General features: G+C 40.3%; 1 protein-coding gene across 1 annotated transcript; it reads right to left on the bottom strand.

The window, feature by feature from the left end:
- Positions 1-259: 259 nt before the first annotated feature.
- micall2b (mical-like 2b) lies at positions 260-12,382 on the bottom strand. The gene is given in 16 exon segments (XM_089005546.1): positions 260-1,094; positions 1,494-1,540; positions 1,638-1,752; positions 1,839-1,912; positions 2,326-2,428; positions 3,431-3,554; positions 4,049-4,107; positions 4,198-4,304; positions 4,405-4,462; positions 4,834-5,015; positions 5,094-6,278; positions 6,768-6,895; positions 7,630-7,817; positions 7,897-8,038; positions 10,555-10,603; positions 12,049-12,382. Coding segments are annotated over 16 exon segments (2,781 nt in total). The 5' UTR covers positions 12,192-12,382; the 3' UTR covers positions 260-1,017.
- Between the last annotated feature and the right edge of the window lie 3,887 nt (positions 12,383-16,269).

The raw sequence follows: 16,269 nt of genomic DNA, 5'->3' as shown, positions 1-16,269 counted from the left end.
TCATTGGCAGTAATATCCCTGAATGTTCATTGTTTGTTCTCTTTGCTGAAGGTCGCCACTGAAGAGTCGCCTACTGCCCTCTAGAGGCAGAAACCAACATTACAAATTGCCGTTGTTTGACGTGGTGTAAATTTAAACGTCATTAAACTAAGATACTTTTCTTCTCTCATCCCCTTTGTAAATTCTCCCTGTCCCAGAATCAATACCCCATCGAGGAATCGCCCAGGACACATCAACAAATAAAAACACAAAATTACACCAATATTATTTTAATACATAGCACAGTCCATATACAGGGTCGTTTCACCAATGAAAACATTTCTTCAATTCCATTTTAGAATTATTTTTCCCATAACTATTAAACAGGTAAATATACAATAAATACCGTGTTTAATTGCAGCTTAGCAGGCGATCATCATGAACAAAAAAAAAGGCATCAGCCCCTGCACAATTATTTCTGATCCAATATGGACCATAACAGCTATCTAATTTCTGACAAAGCAGAAGGATTTACCCAGTAAAAAAAGAAAAAAATTAAAATACATCACAGTAGTAAGATAAAGCAAAAATATCCAATTTCAAGTTGGAAGTGCAAGAACCAGCAAAAGCAACATTGTTCATTGCTTTTATTTGTTCTATTAATGTTTGTTCTGACACGCAGCATGTCAGCAAATGGCACAGTGGAGTTACTGGTGTGTGTGCGTGCGTGTGTGTGTGTGTGTGTGTGTGTGTGTGTGTGTGTGTGTGTGTGTGTGTGTGTGTGTGTGTATGCAATAAATATATTAAGACTGCAAGCGGATTAAATGTAGAACTGAAGCACTGAACCCATCGACGACTTGCATGTTGTTCATTCTTCATGCTTAGAATCTTTCAAGAAATGCTTCGGATGACAGATGCATTACCAAGACACACACAGACACACGTGCGTGTGTGTGAAGTTGTACCATGTGTCATCGGTAGGGAGGAGTGACGCTGAAAGCACCAGAGGAGAGCAGGAAAAGAGTTTCCAGCCAGGCGTCACGTTTCCTTCTTGTTGCCCCAAGTGAAGAGTTTGGATATCGGAGACTTTTTCTTTGTTTTATCTTTTTTTACACCTGGGAGAGGACATTTCGACACATTTTAGAACACATGCAATGGCCACATAATGTCTCATTCTATTTATCTAGGGTAGCTATCTAGCTAGCGTATCTACCTAGCTAGCGTATCTAGCTAGCTAGCGTATCTATATTTTTTATATATTTTGGGCAATATATTTGTTTTTTGTGGGGTTTGTTTTTTCAAAGGGAAATGTAAATTTCTCCATTGCGAGACTAATAAAGGCAAATCCAAAATTCTATGGAGAGGGCGATCACTCATGGCATTGATAGTCTTAGCACCATTCGACAGTCTTTAAATTGGTTTCAATGATTTCTGTCAGATGATAACCGGTATTTATGCTAACATGAGGCTAATGGAAAGATCCTTTTCAAATCTAAACCTGGTGAGGCACTCACTGAAATTCACCATCAACTTGTTCAGCTCTAGGTCCTCTTCTTCCTCTCTGATAGAACACAAAAGGAAGCACGAATATGGTTTCAGCTCTGTCGGCCATTTTGTGCAAGACACACAATAAATGTAGTTTGGGTTTGCAAGCATACCTGAGCCTGTCCTCGTCCAGACCTTCCACAATAGCATTGCGGTCGTTGACGATCTCCATCAGTTTGCTCATCAGATCTTCTTCTCGTTTGCGTTCAAATGATGTTTTCAGATGCTCTGTGAAGCACATGACATTTTTCAGTCTTGACTCGCAGCTGTTGTGTTTTGGGAGTAAAAAGCAATAAAGGACGTTTGGTATTGACCTGGTTTTTCTATCAGCTTCCGGAGCTCCTGTTCAACACTGGGCTGCTGTTCCTCCAGATCCTGAGTTTTACCACTGTACAGTACATATCCACATACGGTTTTTAAAACATTCACAAGACCAGATAGATTATCAACTTTTAACTTTGACAGGCAAAATAGTTCAATGATCTCCCATTAGATGGAAGAAATTACAATTATGTGTCCTTCTGCGAGTTTTCATGCAACAAAATAACTTCAAGTTGGCACCAATTTCACATCAACTATGAGTTAACATTTGACCACATCATCATTATTTCTGTTTTTGTGACTTTTTATCTTGGTAACATGAGGTTAAAGTAAAATACTATATATGTGCTTGTGCGTTTGTGTCTGTGTGTCCACATGCGCACTTTGCCATATCCCACCCTGGGTGACAGCATTGGCAGGACACCAGGAACCTTCTGGCCAAAAATCTGTGCCACCCGACGGCATCCCGCATGTACTCACACGTAGACGAGTTCAGACTCCCGCCGCATGGCCACCTGCTTGTTCCTGATCAAAGTAAACCACTCCACCATCAGCTCGTCCATCAGGGAGTCATCCTCACCCTCTGACATACAAACGGCCGCCCGCCAGTCAGTCAGTCAGTCAGACACACATATGACAGCGAGTGTGAAAGGTCATCAAACGTGATTATTGTGATGCAAAATAATGACACCAAAATCAACCATTGAACCTTTTCCACCATTATTGTGACATGTCATGACCTGTGCAGCGTCATTGACGAAAAAAAAGAATAAATAACAAAATTAAAGAAATAAATAGACATAAATACATAAATAAATGGGTAAATAAATAAATAGACATAAACCAAAAATAAATAAATGAGCACATAAATAAATAAATAAATACAGAAATACATGAATAAATGAATGAACGAATGAATAAAATAAATAAATAGGCATAAATAAATAAATGGGTACATAAATAAATAATAATACATTTAATTTCTAAGCGCCTTTAAAAACTCTCAAATAAACACAATAAATAAATGAGCAAATAAATTAATGAATAAATACATAAATGAATGAATGGATGAATAATAAATAAATAAATAAATAAATAAATAAATAAATAAATAAATAAATACATATTTTACAGATGAGAAATAAAAATAAACCAAGATGATGTGGTTTCACAAGTGTACACATCCTTGACAAGTAATTGATTTTTTTATGAGATACAATAATAATACTAATACAGTAAAGTCTGGTTATATCGATATTCAAGGGAGTCCGAAAAAATATCGATATAACCGGGACTATCGATATATCCAACCCTGTTTGCATGTAATTTTCTCCGTGCGTGCATAGAAATAGTATCGATATAACCGGGAATATCGATATATCCGATATCGATATAACGAGACTTTACTGTACAAGTCATTGCTCAGCTGATTAAAAATAAAATATTAAAATTTTTATTTTCGATGGACGAGAGCCTTATGAAAAATAAATAAATGAAATATTTATTTTAGTCTATTTTTTGGGTAGGGGGAAATAACCTTGGTATTTGACACTACAGACAGCATCACATGATTGTAAATACGAACCGTCTTCGCTGTGCCGTAGCTTGGCTTCGAGCTCAACCCCTCGCTTCTCCAACTGGTTGAGATTATCTTCAATCTCCTGCAGCTCCTTCATGATGGCCTCTTTGGGAATGAAGTCCGGCTTCATCTGCACATGGAAGGATTAAATATATGACGTGAACCCCAAAATAACATAACATATAACGCGTAACAAGTAACACATAACACAATACACATAACACACCACACAACACACATCACCCAACACACAACACACAACACAGCACGCACGCACGCACGCACAGACAGACAGACATACAAAATGGCATCCTAACTAATGACATGTTATAACACGGCTAATATATAAATAAAATAAATTGTTTCTCGAATAGTTGCCATTTTTCAAAAATTTATGAATTGTGTTTCTTTTTTTTTTTTTTTGCAGCTCCTGTACAACTACACCGTATTTGTGTAACGTGTCCCCGAAACAATCCCTCAGTCTGACTGATTGTAAAAAAAGCTCCTTATAAGGAAATAAAAAGTGCCACATCATTATTTAGCAGCATATTGGCAATGACAGTGGAACTCGTATTTTATTTCGAAATAAACATTCACAATAATTTTCCATTGAAGACGCATTACCTTCAAGACATTGGATCCCGAAGTTGACGTAATGTTTGTGGGGTGACCATTTCGGATTCCTGAGAAAGTAAACAGAAGAAATGTTATTATATAGACATACTTGATGCACCAGTTTATCAGCTGCGGAAACGTCTGCTGATTTAGACCACCTTGAGATGAAGGAGTGTTCACGAGACTTTGAGACCCCTCTGATAAATGCGAGCCTCCAGTCGTGCTTGTCGATAATTTCGTGGAGGACTGTGACACATCAGCAGATCTGTAGAATTTTTTTTTTAATCTATTTAGGAATTATTCCATGACAGAAAACCCCCAAAATATTGCAACAGTCACCAGGAAACAAATTTTAAAAAGCATACTTAAATTCCTTGGAGACTGGTTTGAGCATGGACCTCCAATCACTGGGCGTCTCCTTCTCTGATGACGTCATGAACAAACACATCAGCCAAGTAACAACACAAATCTCTGTCTGCGCTCTACTAAACTGCCATATGCACCACAAACCAACAGGTGGCACTATGACTCAGAGATCAATTTCAGTGCCTTGTATTGACACCCAAGTCTGCGCTTTACAAGACTGCCTTATGCACCACCACCAACCTACAGGTGGTACTGTGACTCACAAGTAAATGTCTATTCCTTGTATCGACTCTCAAGGTGTGTTTTATGCGCAATTTTGGGGGTAAATTGGCGGTGTTACATGTCGTCTGTCACTGTAAACAAACATCAGGTTTGAATCAGATTCAAAAAAATTTAAAGAAACGAAATAAACATATTTTAATCCAAACCCGAAGTGTTGGGTGCCGTTGGTTTCAATCCTCCAAGACCTCTTTCTGGAGTTCTGCTTCTAAGTGGGCTCGCGTCCGAATGTGGCGGCTGCAAGTCGGAAAGGATGTTCGGGTTGACTTTGAGCCTCACTCTCCCCCGGCCGGCGTCCATCTCCTTCTTCACAGTTTGGACTTGTGATGTGCTGAAGTAGAAGCGATGAAGGAGTGTTTGATTTTCGAAGGTGGAAATTAACATTGTTTGTGGTCGTGTGGTACCTTACACGTCAGTTTTCTTGAGCGGGTCTGCCTTTGGCGGTACCGTTGGTTTGCTGTCGTTGTTTTCCTCCTTTAAGAGGTTCTTGGGGGTGTCGGTTGCTTTCGTCTTAACACCAAGTTTCTTTATACCTGCTTTGCCTTCATCAAAACGTCCCTTTAATGGACTTTTGTCCATGTTAGCAACATTTGTATTTCCTCCATTCCTATCTAGACCGTCTCCAGTTTTCTTTGGACCTGCTTTGTCTTCATCAAAAAGTGTCCTTGACTGGTTTGTAGCTATGATAGCAACATTTCCAGTTCTAGCTTTCTTAACCTGACTCTCATCGTTTTTCTTTGGCCCGGTTTTGTTTTCGTCAAAAAGCGTCTTTGAGTGGTTCGTAGCTATCTTAGCAACATTTTCATTTCTAGCTTTACTACCCTGATTCTCACCACTTGTATTTGTGCCAGTTTTGTTTTCGTCAAAAAGCGTCTTTGATTGGTTCGTAGATATGTTAGCAACATTTTCATTGCTAACTTTACGACCCTGAGTCTCACCACTTTTCCTTGCGCTGTTTTTGTTTTCGTCAAAAAGTCTCTTTTCTAGGTTCGTAGCCATGTTAGCAATATTTCCATTCCCAACTTTGCTACCAAGGCTGTCTTCAGATTTCGTTACACCTGTTTTGTCTTCATTCGTGTATACCTTAGATTGAATTATAACCACTTTGGCAACTTTGTTTTGCATCGATTGAACTCCTTGGAGTTTTGTAACGGGATCTTCAGACTTATACCCTTTTGGGGCAGCCTCTGCAGGCTTGGTTGCAGGTTTGTTTTCGCCGCTTTCTGCCTCAAAGAACTTCAGTTTGGACTGGATGGTTTGGGCCGCGGTGGCGGAGGTCCGAGGCGCAGCAACGGGTTTGTCGGTGATGGCGACAGGTGTGGTGACAGTAGTGTCATAAGTTACAGGTCGTTTAGCAACTGGAGTGGTCTGAGTGTGCACAGGAGGTATGATAATATTTGAAACAAATCTCTGTGGAGATGAAGTTCTGCTGGAGATACTGGAAAGGGGGCTCGGTTTTTGAACTGGTTTTGAGAGGCCCAGTCTGGGTGGCGCCGTGGGTGTCACAGTGTCGCTTTTGATGAGGTGTGCTGAAGGAGGGTCACTGGAAGGAACATCCTTTTGGAATGAAGTTACGTTTGGAGGAGCCAGTAACCTAGGAGACAAGGCGTTGAGAAGACACAGGAACAGGAAGTCATATTAATTCATTCACGGCCAGATGATGTGCAAAAATGTGTTCACTCGAGTGCCAGAGTTTTTGTCATTTTCACTCAAATTCCAGGACCCACAAAATATGAGTTTTAGGACTATCTAAACATTCAATGTAGCATAAGAAACCGTAGACTCTGTTCTTTCATCAGAAAAAAAACAGTTAATTCCTAAATGATATGGGTCTGGAGTTATATGAACTTGAAATAAGGGCGGCTGTCCAAAATACAATGCAATACATACATATTGGATTATATAGTGCTTTAAAACAGCTGAAGCTGGAACAAAGCGCTAACATGGAAAAAAAGGAAATGCTGCCCCCGTGAGGATTGGAAAAACACTGCCAGAGGTCAAAACAAAACAAAACCCGAACAAATTCGGGAATGGCGCTGTATGTCATATTTTCATATCCGACAATGCACACGATGAGTCTTACTTTGCACAGTTCCTGTGGTAGAGCTTCCCGTCGACGAGGTGTCGCTGCACCAGATGAACGTGCTTGTTGCAGGAGATGCATTTGTTACTCAGAGTTCCCGTTTGATGAGTTTTCTCAGCAGGAATGTCCTGAAAAAAAAGTCAGCGGCGTTTGTATCCATCTGTGATGATATTTTTGAAAAAGATTACCGTATTTTTCTACGTATAAACCGCACCCCCAGTGAGTGGTGTATTTTCAAACTTTTTTCCGTATATAAGCGGCACCGGAGTATAAGGCGCATCTTCAATGAATGACAAAAGTTTTCCAAATATAATGTTTAAGTACATACAGTTTTCTAAATATAAGGAAGACTACGTTATAAGGCGCTACCGTAGAGGCTTGGGTTACTCATGACTTCTTCTACAGCGCGAAATGGAGTCAATGGTTGCTGACAGTTGTTGAGAGACCTGTTGTGGCTAAATATTATATTATTATATAATATTATATTGTGTTACTTCACATGTTAAGCACACCTGCATATAATAATAATAATAATAATAATAATAATAATAATAATAATAATAATAATAATAATAATAATAATACATTTGATTTCTAAGCGCCTTTCAAAACTCTCAAGGTCACTTTACAGTCACAGTTTATCTGTTGGTGAGCAGCGGCTGCCACTCACCAGCATTCACTCAACCCGGAATAACTCAAATAGAAAGAAACTTATCGAATAGATAACTAATAGCTATCTCGATCGATAGCTAATAGATAGCAAATAGCTAGAAGGTGCAGGGTCATCTTTTAAAGAAAATTAAGGCTTTTTGGGTGCACCTTATACTGTACACCGGATTATACAGTATGTTATTGTTTGTACCGGCGTCGTGGTTCTGGGTTGTCACGGGCGGGGGAGGGGTGGTGTAATGTTAGCTGAACTGGGGGGATTGTTCTCCTTCGCAGGCTTGGATGACGGAAACACTTTTGAAACCACCGGTGCGTTCTTTTTTCCGGACGGCCCGTCGGCAGGTGGGTCAGCAGGACGCTTTACCGCCGCAGCGCCGCCAACTGGATAAACACAGAGATAATGATGATGATGATAAAGACAATGGCCAGACAAGGCATGGACCAAGGTGGTGTTACGAACTTGGGGAGCGTCCGTGGAAGTAATTATAGTACTGTGAGACGTATGTGAGGATACTGAGCCGGTCCGGAACTTTCAGGGCCACCATGTCTTCCGCATCCAAGAGTGCAGGAATCCCGAGCTGATCCTCAGCGACCCTGAAGGCCTGCGGAGATTAGCAGTTTCTTCTAGCAGAGATATGTTGTGTTGGGATTAAAAGTAAGTGGTACCTTGGATAGTAATTATGACATCATTTTCACATTTTTTTATGAGGGTTGGCATTGAACTGGAGTGTGTGTCAACTATGACATTTTTTAAGCGGGTGAGTGGCTTATAAAGTTGTGGGGAAAAGAAACTCTCAAAGTTCGTTCGACAAAATGATACGCACCAAGAGAGACAAGCAGAGACATGCAAATAAGCACCAGCAACTGCCATGAATCATTCATGCAAAAAATTAAGAGCATGTTGTTAAAACGGATAAGCTTGATCTGGCCTGATGGCACACTTTCTACAATTATGCAATCAACACAACAACAAAAATGTTTCGATCTGACACGCGAATAAGATCCAAGAAAAGAAATATCAGCAAGGATACACCAGGACAGCCAAAGATTTAACACTTTTAAACAGTGTTTCAACAATACGCTGATATACAATACTTGTGCTCGTGTTTTGAATTAACTTTATTTAGAAAGTGCGATGAGAAATGTAGCTTTGCATGCTCGGTCGGATTCTTGCTTGTTCAGCCGGATGCTTCCCAGGCTCCCTCTCTATTGTCATTCTAATTTCAAAGAAGCATAATTGTTCTTCCTAAAGTCCCTTTAAAGTGAAAATAAAGGTCTCTGTGAATGAAATGAGAAGTTTAATAACACCAATCTGTTCTGTAAATGATGACATCAAAGACAGAAAAATATTCAGGGTTGAGGCATAGTTGGCTAATTGGTTGAAATGAGCCGAGTAATTAGAATGAAAGTCACGTATGTGAACAAAAGTGCTCAAGTTCTTGTAGTGGGTGGAAGGGCGACACATACTGATCGAACACATACGGAATTTATTTTTACAAAAAACAAAAATCAAAATATGAGCAAATTGAAAAGCAGTAATACGCTCTCTCCCCACAAATGGGTACTACTTAATTCTCAGTGTGTTGCGCATATTGTCTATCTTCAAACGCAAATTATGTAAAATGAATCTAGTTTTTGACTTTCACAGTTAACACCATCTACAGAAATCCCTCGTTTATCACAGTTAATGCAGACCTCAGAACCTGAGGGAATACAAGGCAAGCTTCTTCTTTTCCTTTCGGCTTTTCCCTACAAGGGGTCGCCACAGCGAATCAATGTCCTCCATCTTCAGATGTTTGATTCGCATGTTTGTTTTGGCCAAGTTCCGGTGTTTACGTCGGATGCCCTTCCTGCCACAACCCTATGTATTAATCCCGGTTTGGGACCGGGTTTGGGACTGGCACAAGAAGACACTGTCCCCTGGTGGCTACGAATACAAGGCAAGCAATAATCTCAATATCTTCTCACTGCATAATTTGTTTTGGAATGTTTGGAATCATTGTTGAAGCAATCAACGGGTAGTCACGTGTTTGTTTCCGGGTTGCGCTGTGGCCGTAGATATCCACGAGGCTAAAAGAAATACGCCGATACGGTAGCCATCTTGGAAGGGGCAAGGGTCCTTCAAGTGAAATTAATGCAAGTACAGTAATCCCTCGTTTATCACAGTTAATGCGGACCGGGACCACCCAGGATAGACGAAAAACCACGATGTAGCAAACCCTACATTATGTCTATATTAGGGCAAATTTAGTGGAACACAGTACAGGACATGTATAATGAAACAGTAAATGTTTTTAGTACAGTACCAAACTAATGCAATAAAGTAAACAGTCCATTAATCAACATACAGTATATACAGTACAGTATAATATTTACAGGTACAAGACTGTATAAGTTACACTTCAGAAGGTGTCGAGGGTCCTGCAGAAGGCTCGGATGATAATTAATGACGGGTGAGGCACATTGTAATAGTTAATTGTTGCTGATATTTTCTTTTTGAGCAAAGATGTATATGTATGGTGCCATTAACATCCTCCAATGTCATGTCTGAGAACCTTTCAGTTTGAAGCCTGTGCTAGCTGCAGAGATTTTTCTACCCACAGCTTTTCCAACCTGCTGTTGTTATACAGAACTGTACTGTAGTGATAAAACAGTTTCTTCAGCCGTCATCTGTGCTTCTTTGAAGGTGTCGGACACGTCCGACGTCCGACACATTCAAAGAAGTACAGATGACGGCTGAAGAAACCTTTTCATCGATGGACCACTCCTGTACGACTGAGAGCTTACACAGATGTACTGTAGTGACTTTAACTGCCATTTGCGGCCTTCTTTATTGTCAGGTTTGAAATTAATCTGCGATGCATCAAGGGTCACCATAATCGAACTGTGAAGTAGCAAGGGATTACTGTATTAATAATAATAATAATACCATTCATTTCTAAGCGCCTTTCAAAGCTCTCAAAGACAAAATGTTACTTTGGGTTTAGCTAGCCTGTGCTTAATGTCATCCCTCCAATTTTTAGTTAATAGTGAGGGTACCAGTTTGACATCAGTCCAAAAACAAATATATAATTTAAAACACCTACATGGAAAGTACAACATGTAAATTATTTCTTACCAGGTTGTTGTTTTCATAGATGTTTTCTTTCTTTAAGGAATGAAAATCGCTGCAAGAAGGGGGAAAAACATTAGGAAACGTTTGTGAACTTCCTCATCTTTATTGCGTCATGGTCAAGCGTCTCATGATGATGACTCCGTTTAAATATACAATACAATAAAATACAATCATATTGATTTATATAGCGCTTTCACAACAGCTGAAGCGATAACAAAGCGCTTCACAAAGAAAAGTTAACATAAAGTAAAATAATGAACAACACATAACATGTGAAATGTCAATTTCTCCACTATGAGACTAATAAAGTATTATTATTATTATTATTATTATTATTATTATTATAAAGGCCAATTCAGGCCATTAACATAAAACATTAATAGTCTCGGGGGAAAACCATTGAAGCAAACCGTGTTTTATGGTTTGTTACACGTAAACAGGTTCGGGGGAGTTGTTCGGACAAGCCCTTAAAGGACAACCGACGTCTCCAGACAAGTTCTTCTTTTCCTTTTGGCTTTTCCCTTCAAGGGGTCGCCACAGCGAATCAGTAACCTCCATCTTAATTCAGAGGTATGATACGCATGTTTGTTTTGGCCCAGTTTTACATCGGATGCCCTTCCTGACACAACCCTCTGTATTTATCCAGACAAGTTGTGTCCATAATTTGTAAAATGGCTTCAAATGACTTCTACTGAGCGTATTTTAATAAGATTCCACTGCATAGAGCTATATTTTAAATTTTAAGACTAGCGCTGAACATTCAGGAAGTCTTGTTTTTGAGTTGTTGACGAGTCTGTACGTGACGTCACGAAAGGACCGCCCCCTGGCCATAAAAAAGACACATTGTAGCGGTCCTTTCATCACGTCAATGTATTTCGCTGTACTGTTTGGTTTGAAAACCTTGTGTTGCACCCAAAAGCCGCCAGAGGAGGGCATCCAAGCTCCTTGGAAGGAATTTATCAGCCCGTGGAAACGGGCTGAATCATTCCTCACAAGAGCGGTGGCCATTTTTGGGTGCGACATCCCCCCCGCCCGTTTGCCTCAAAATCACACGGAATAAATTATTTAATCGATTGCAAACATGTATGCTTTCCTCTTCAGGATGTGTAACAAGAAAGCATATTCTCCGAATCTAATGCCATTGTTTTGATTCTCAAAGCAATGCAAGACGTCTTGGCGTGACGTCACGAACTGGGGGCGGGACTTTTTGAAAATGCCCAATTCGCAATTCGTATCAAACTGCGTGTTTTGGGTATTTTAGATGCTATAAAACGATGTTCTGATGTCATATAAAAACAAAAAAGTGACGTCGGTTGTCCTTCAAGATACAGTATCTTAAAAACATGTACTTTTGCCCAAAAGAGGTACCGAGTACTTTTGCCACCTTTGTTTTGACTTCAAAAAATGAAGAGGGAGCCCAGCCTGTTTGAGCTCCTTCCTCGTTTTTAGGGAGCAGACGATCCCAAAGTGAAGTGACACGAAGTCTAGTCAACTCACATGAGATCCGGTCTGTGTTTGTGAATGATGGCACAGAAAGCCAGGCCGTCCCGGAACGACGTGGTCATGTTACTGACCGTCACATCCCGGTAGCCGTCGCACTGAACCCGGCACCACTGTTGGAGAGCCTTCACGGCCGACATCCCGGCGAGTTTGTTGGCGAGGACTCCCTCGCGGTGGTGTTGGTTCCCCTCCCCTGACTTCTCCGGCGGGCTTGCTTACATCCACTATAGAAGCCAGCCGTTGAACTATTTTTTTCTCTCCACGGCCACAAAGTTTACTGTACACGGGGAACAAGATGATATGCTTCCTTCGAGACTCAGCACCAAAGTGGAACCAACACCTGTGGAAGGTCGGGGACGTCAGCGTGCAGGCGGAGCTTAGAGTGCGCACGCGCATTCGTCTTTTGTTACCCTCTGGAATTTCACGCATACAATAAAATATACATTTCATATTGTATGAAAGGCTGTGATGAATTAGGCATGAATATGATTTCATGGGAGGCCGAACCCAGCTGCTTACAATTTTATCATTTTTTAAGAACAGTCACCCATTCGCGGGGAATCGTGATTAGGCCAACCCGCACATAGCGAAAGTATGCATACAAGTGATCTCTATTTAAATAATAAATAGGGATTTTTAATAAACCCATAAAATTCTTTAAAAAAATATACGTTTTCAATATACATTTTCTATGGGAAACCAAGGGCATAAGAGAAAAATACATTATCCTTGTCAAAACTCCCTCGTGGGACACAACATTAGGTATACTCATGCCACGCATTTGGGTCCATTGTGGTTACATAATATTTCATTCGGGGATGAGAGGAAACTTCTTAGCAAGGTGTGGTTGTTACTCATAAATAATCAGCCTGTCCTCTCCTGTCTGTTGGGTGTGTCGGAGTCACCTGACACTTCGATTCACACACACACACGCACACGCACACAAACACACACAAACACACACACACACACACACACACGCACACGCACACGCACACACACACGCACACACACGCACACACACACACACACACACACACACACACACACACACACACACACACACACACACACACACACACACACACTCACACACACACACACACACACACACACACAGCCTATCTTGGAGACTGATTGGAAAGTGTTGGGAATATTTGTTTTTTCTTAAACCTAAAACATTCTTCAAAACACTCATAACTTCCCCAATGCGCATTTTTCCAAAGACAGAGGTTGGCTTACCCCCCCCCCCCCCAAAAAAAAAAAAAAAAAAAGAAAATTGGAAAAAAAAACTGTGAGGGTTTATCTATTCATGCAGTTATGTGGTTGGTCGATTTGCAACAAACAGATTGTTAACACGAAAAGCTAAGTAAATGTACATATGCATCCATACATTAAGTGATTTCATTAATATGCTAAGTAAATACACATACACTGCCTTATCACTGTGTATAAAAAAATCAAATTTCTATGTTAACCCTTTCAAGGACAATAGTTACTAAGGTGGACAGTTAGTTCATCGTGTTATCGGTTTACAGGGTCCATCAAAGAGTTCAACATTTGTTATTGTTGAGCTTTCACTTGGTATAAAAACGTTCAAGACCAATGAGATATGGCCAGAATTGTTTTGAAATGGGGACAGTGTAATATTTATAGTCTCATAAAAATCCTGGCCAGGAAGTGGGACGACGAGTCGACAATGTCCAATCCTCAAAAATACTTCATGCTATGGACATAAGGAAAGAAACTATGCACGCATGGTTTGTTAGGCCTTTGTCAAGTCTCAAGACCACAAAGTGCCACGTTTAAAAAGAAAAGCATTCCACACCAGACACAAATGGGAAATCTGTTTTTATGTCACCTATCAAAATGTTTCGTGCCTGCTTTATTAATGCTCTTAACGACTTTAAACCTTTTTTTAAATTATTCGATGCCAGAACAAAGTCGTCGTAGACCGAAAGCCCCCCACACACAATAACTAATCCTCCCAAATCCAGACAGGAAATGCCCCTGTGAGGGGAGCAGAATGCTTTTAGAGTTTAGACAGACCCCCGCTGCTCTTTTCTTTCGCAGCCTCCCCGGCCCGCCCGCACTATAATCGATGAATGACTGATTTGTGCGTCATCTGGAAACAGTTAGCATGTGAACGAACTGGCCTATTTACAGCCTTACATATATGAACTGGGTTCGGTACCTCGAGCAAGTAGAAGAAACATTGCCTGAAAGCATACAGTACAAACGTGGATATACTACCACACAGCGGCTGAGAAAGGGTAGTACAGGTGAAAATTGCCACATTCGTCCACTGGAATGGAGCAATCCCCCGTTTTTCCCGTTCAACGGGGACAAGAACCCTGCAATAGGTGAAAATCTGCAAGTAGGGACGCCGCCCCCCCAAACCCCACCCCTGATCCAGCCCCCACGCCCCTCCCTGAGGAATTTGTGTGCAATCGTTTGTGAGTACCAGCATGAAAAAAAGTATGTATACTTAACTTTAAAATCCCACCCCATCTGTTTAAAATTTAATTCACAGTTTAGTTTAAAGGACAACCGACACCATTTTTTTTGTTTCCTAACTGACATCAGAAAAACGTTTTATAGCATCTAAAATCTGAAAATCTTCTGCATCTGAAAGTTTTTCTACTTTCATTCCTTCCATCACTTTGTTGCTGTGAAATGTAAATTTCTCCACTGTGAGACTAATAAAGGCATATCCAATCCAATCCAATCCAAAATACCAAAAACACGCAGGATGATATTTTTAGTCAAATGCAAAACACCAATAAAACGAGTTAGTGTCCCAAAACTACTTCAAAATGACCCCGGAATTTGCGAGTTTCAGAAGTTTCCGCCCCCTTGTTCGTGACGTCACGCCAAGACGTCTTCGCCTTGCTCTAGAATCAAAACAATGGCTTCAGATTCGGAGAAGATGCTTTCTTGTTACTCATCCAGTTATGAATATGATTCAAATAGTTCTGAAGAGGAAAGCATAAATGTTTGCAATCAATTAAAGAAGTACTTGCGTATCAATTCGAGCCATTGGAACTCCAATGTAGCGTCCCAGAAAATGCACAAGATGGCGCCCAAGATCCATTGGAAATGGGCTGATTTGTCTGCTGTGAATTTGTGTCAACTACAATCAAATAGTAGTATTGGTGCAAAACACAACGATTCACCATCGCGTTATTTATGTTTCTTTCTAATTTCGCCATCAACACGGATCAGACCGTATTTCAGATCAAACAAAGTATACCCAAAATGCATTGTGTGTCGTTTTCTCGGTCAGGGGCGTTCCAGACGTGACGTCATGTCAGGCATCGTCATTAACAATGTGGTGGATTAACCTCAACAGTGATATACAGGTTGTTTGGACGCACACACTTGCCGTACCTTGCATTTGTCATCTACTGCGCATGTGTGTAAATGTTCCCAATCTTCCCATGTCGGCTGATGCAACAAGTCACGGTCAATACAGTTTACCAAGGATAGCGCTGTGTCTGCTCATCACATAAAATGCCACAAACTCAAAAATAAGACTTCCTGAATATTCAGCGCGAGTCTTAAAACGTAAAATATAGTTATATGCCGTGGAATCTTTGTAAAATACGCTCAGTAGAAGTCATTTGAAGTGATTTTACAAATTATGGACACAACTTGTCCAGAGACGTCGGTTGTCCTTTAAGCAGCTCTTATTATTTATCATTTTATTTATGGTTGTATTGTTCTGGTGTTTATTGTTCTTTTAATTGTAAAGTGTCCTTGGGTGATTTGAAAGGCACTTGTAAATTTAATGCATTATTATTAACTCATTCACTGCCATTCACAAATTTCTTCTGAAATTGAAAATATGACCTCAAGTGCCATTTCCGAATTTCTTCGCGTTTTGATTTCTTGTCGTGCCTAATAAAGCGCTGGCCATGGCCTCTAGTAATGTTTTTTTCCTTCCACAAGGGGGCAGCATTTCCCCTTTTCCATGTTAGCGCTTTCTTCCAGCTTCAGCTGTTGTTAAAGCGCTATACTGTATAAACAAATATGTATGTATTGCATTGTATTTTGGACAGCCTCCTTTCAAGCTCAAATAACTCCAGACCAATAAAATTTAGGAATTAACTCTTTTTTTCTGATGAAAAAGAGTGTCTAAGGTTTCCTTTGCAGAACTGAATGTTTATGTAGTCCTAAAACTTAAAATTCTGTGGGTCCTGGAATCGAGTGACAATG

This window comes from Hippocampus bargibanti, linkage group LG10, assembly GCF_051943395.1.
Source record: "Hippocampus bargibanti isolate YZ-2025 linkage group LG10, ASM5194339v1, whole genome shotgun sequence".
NCBI classification, from domain to species: domain Eukaryota; kingdom Metazoa; phylum Chordata; class Actinopteri; order Syngnathiformes; family Syngnathidae; genus Hippocampus; species Hippocampus bargibanti.
This window is presented reverse-complemented; position numbering and strand designations above follow the sequence as displayed.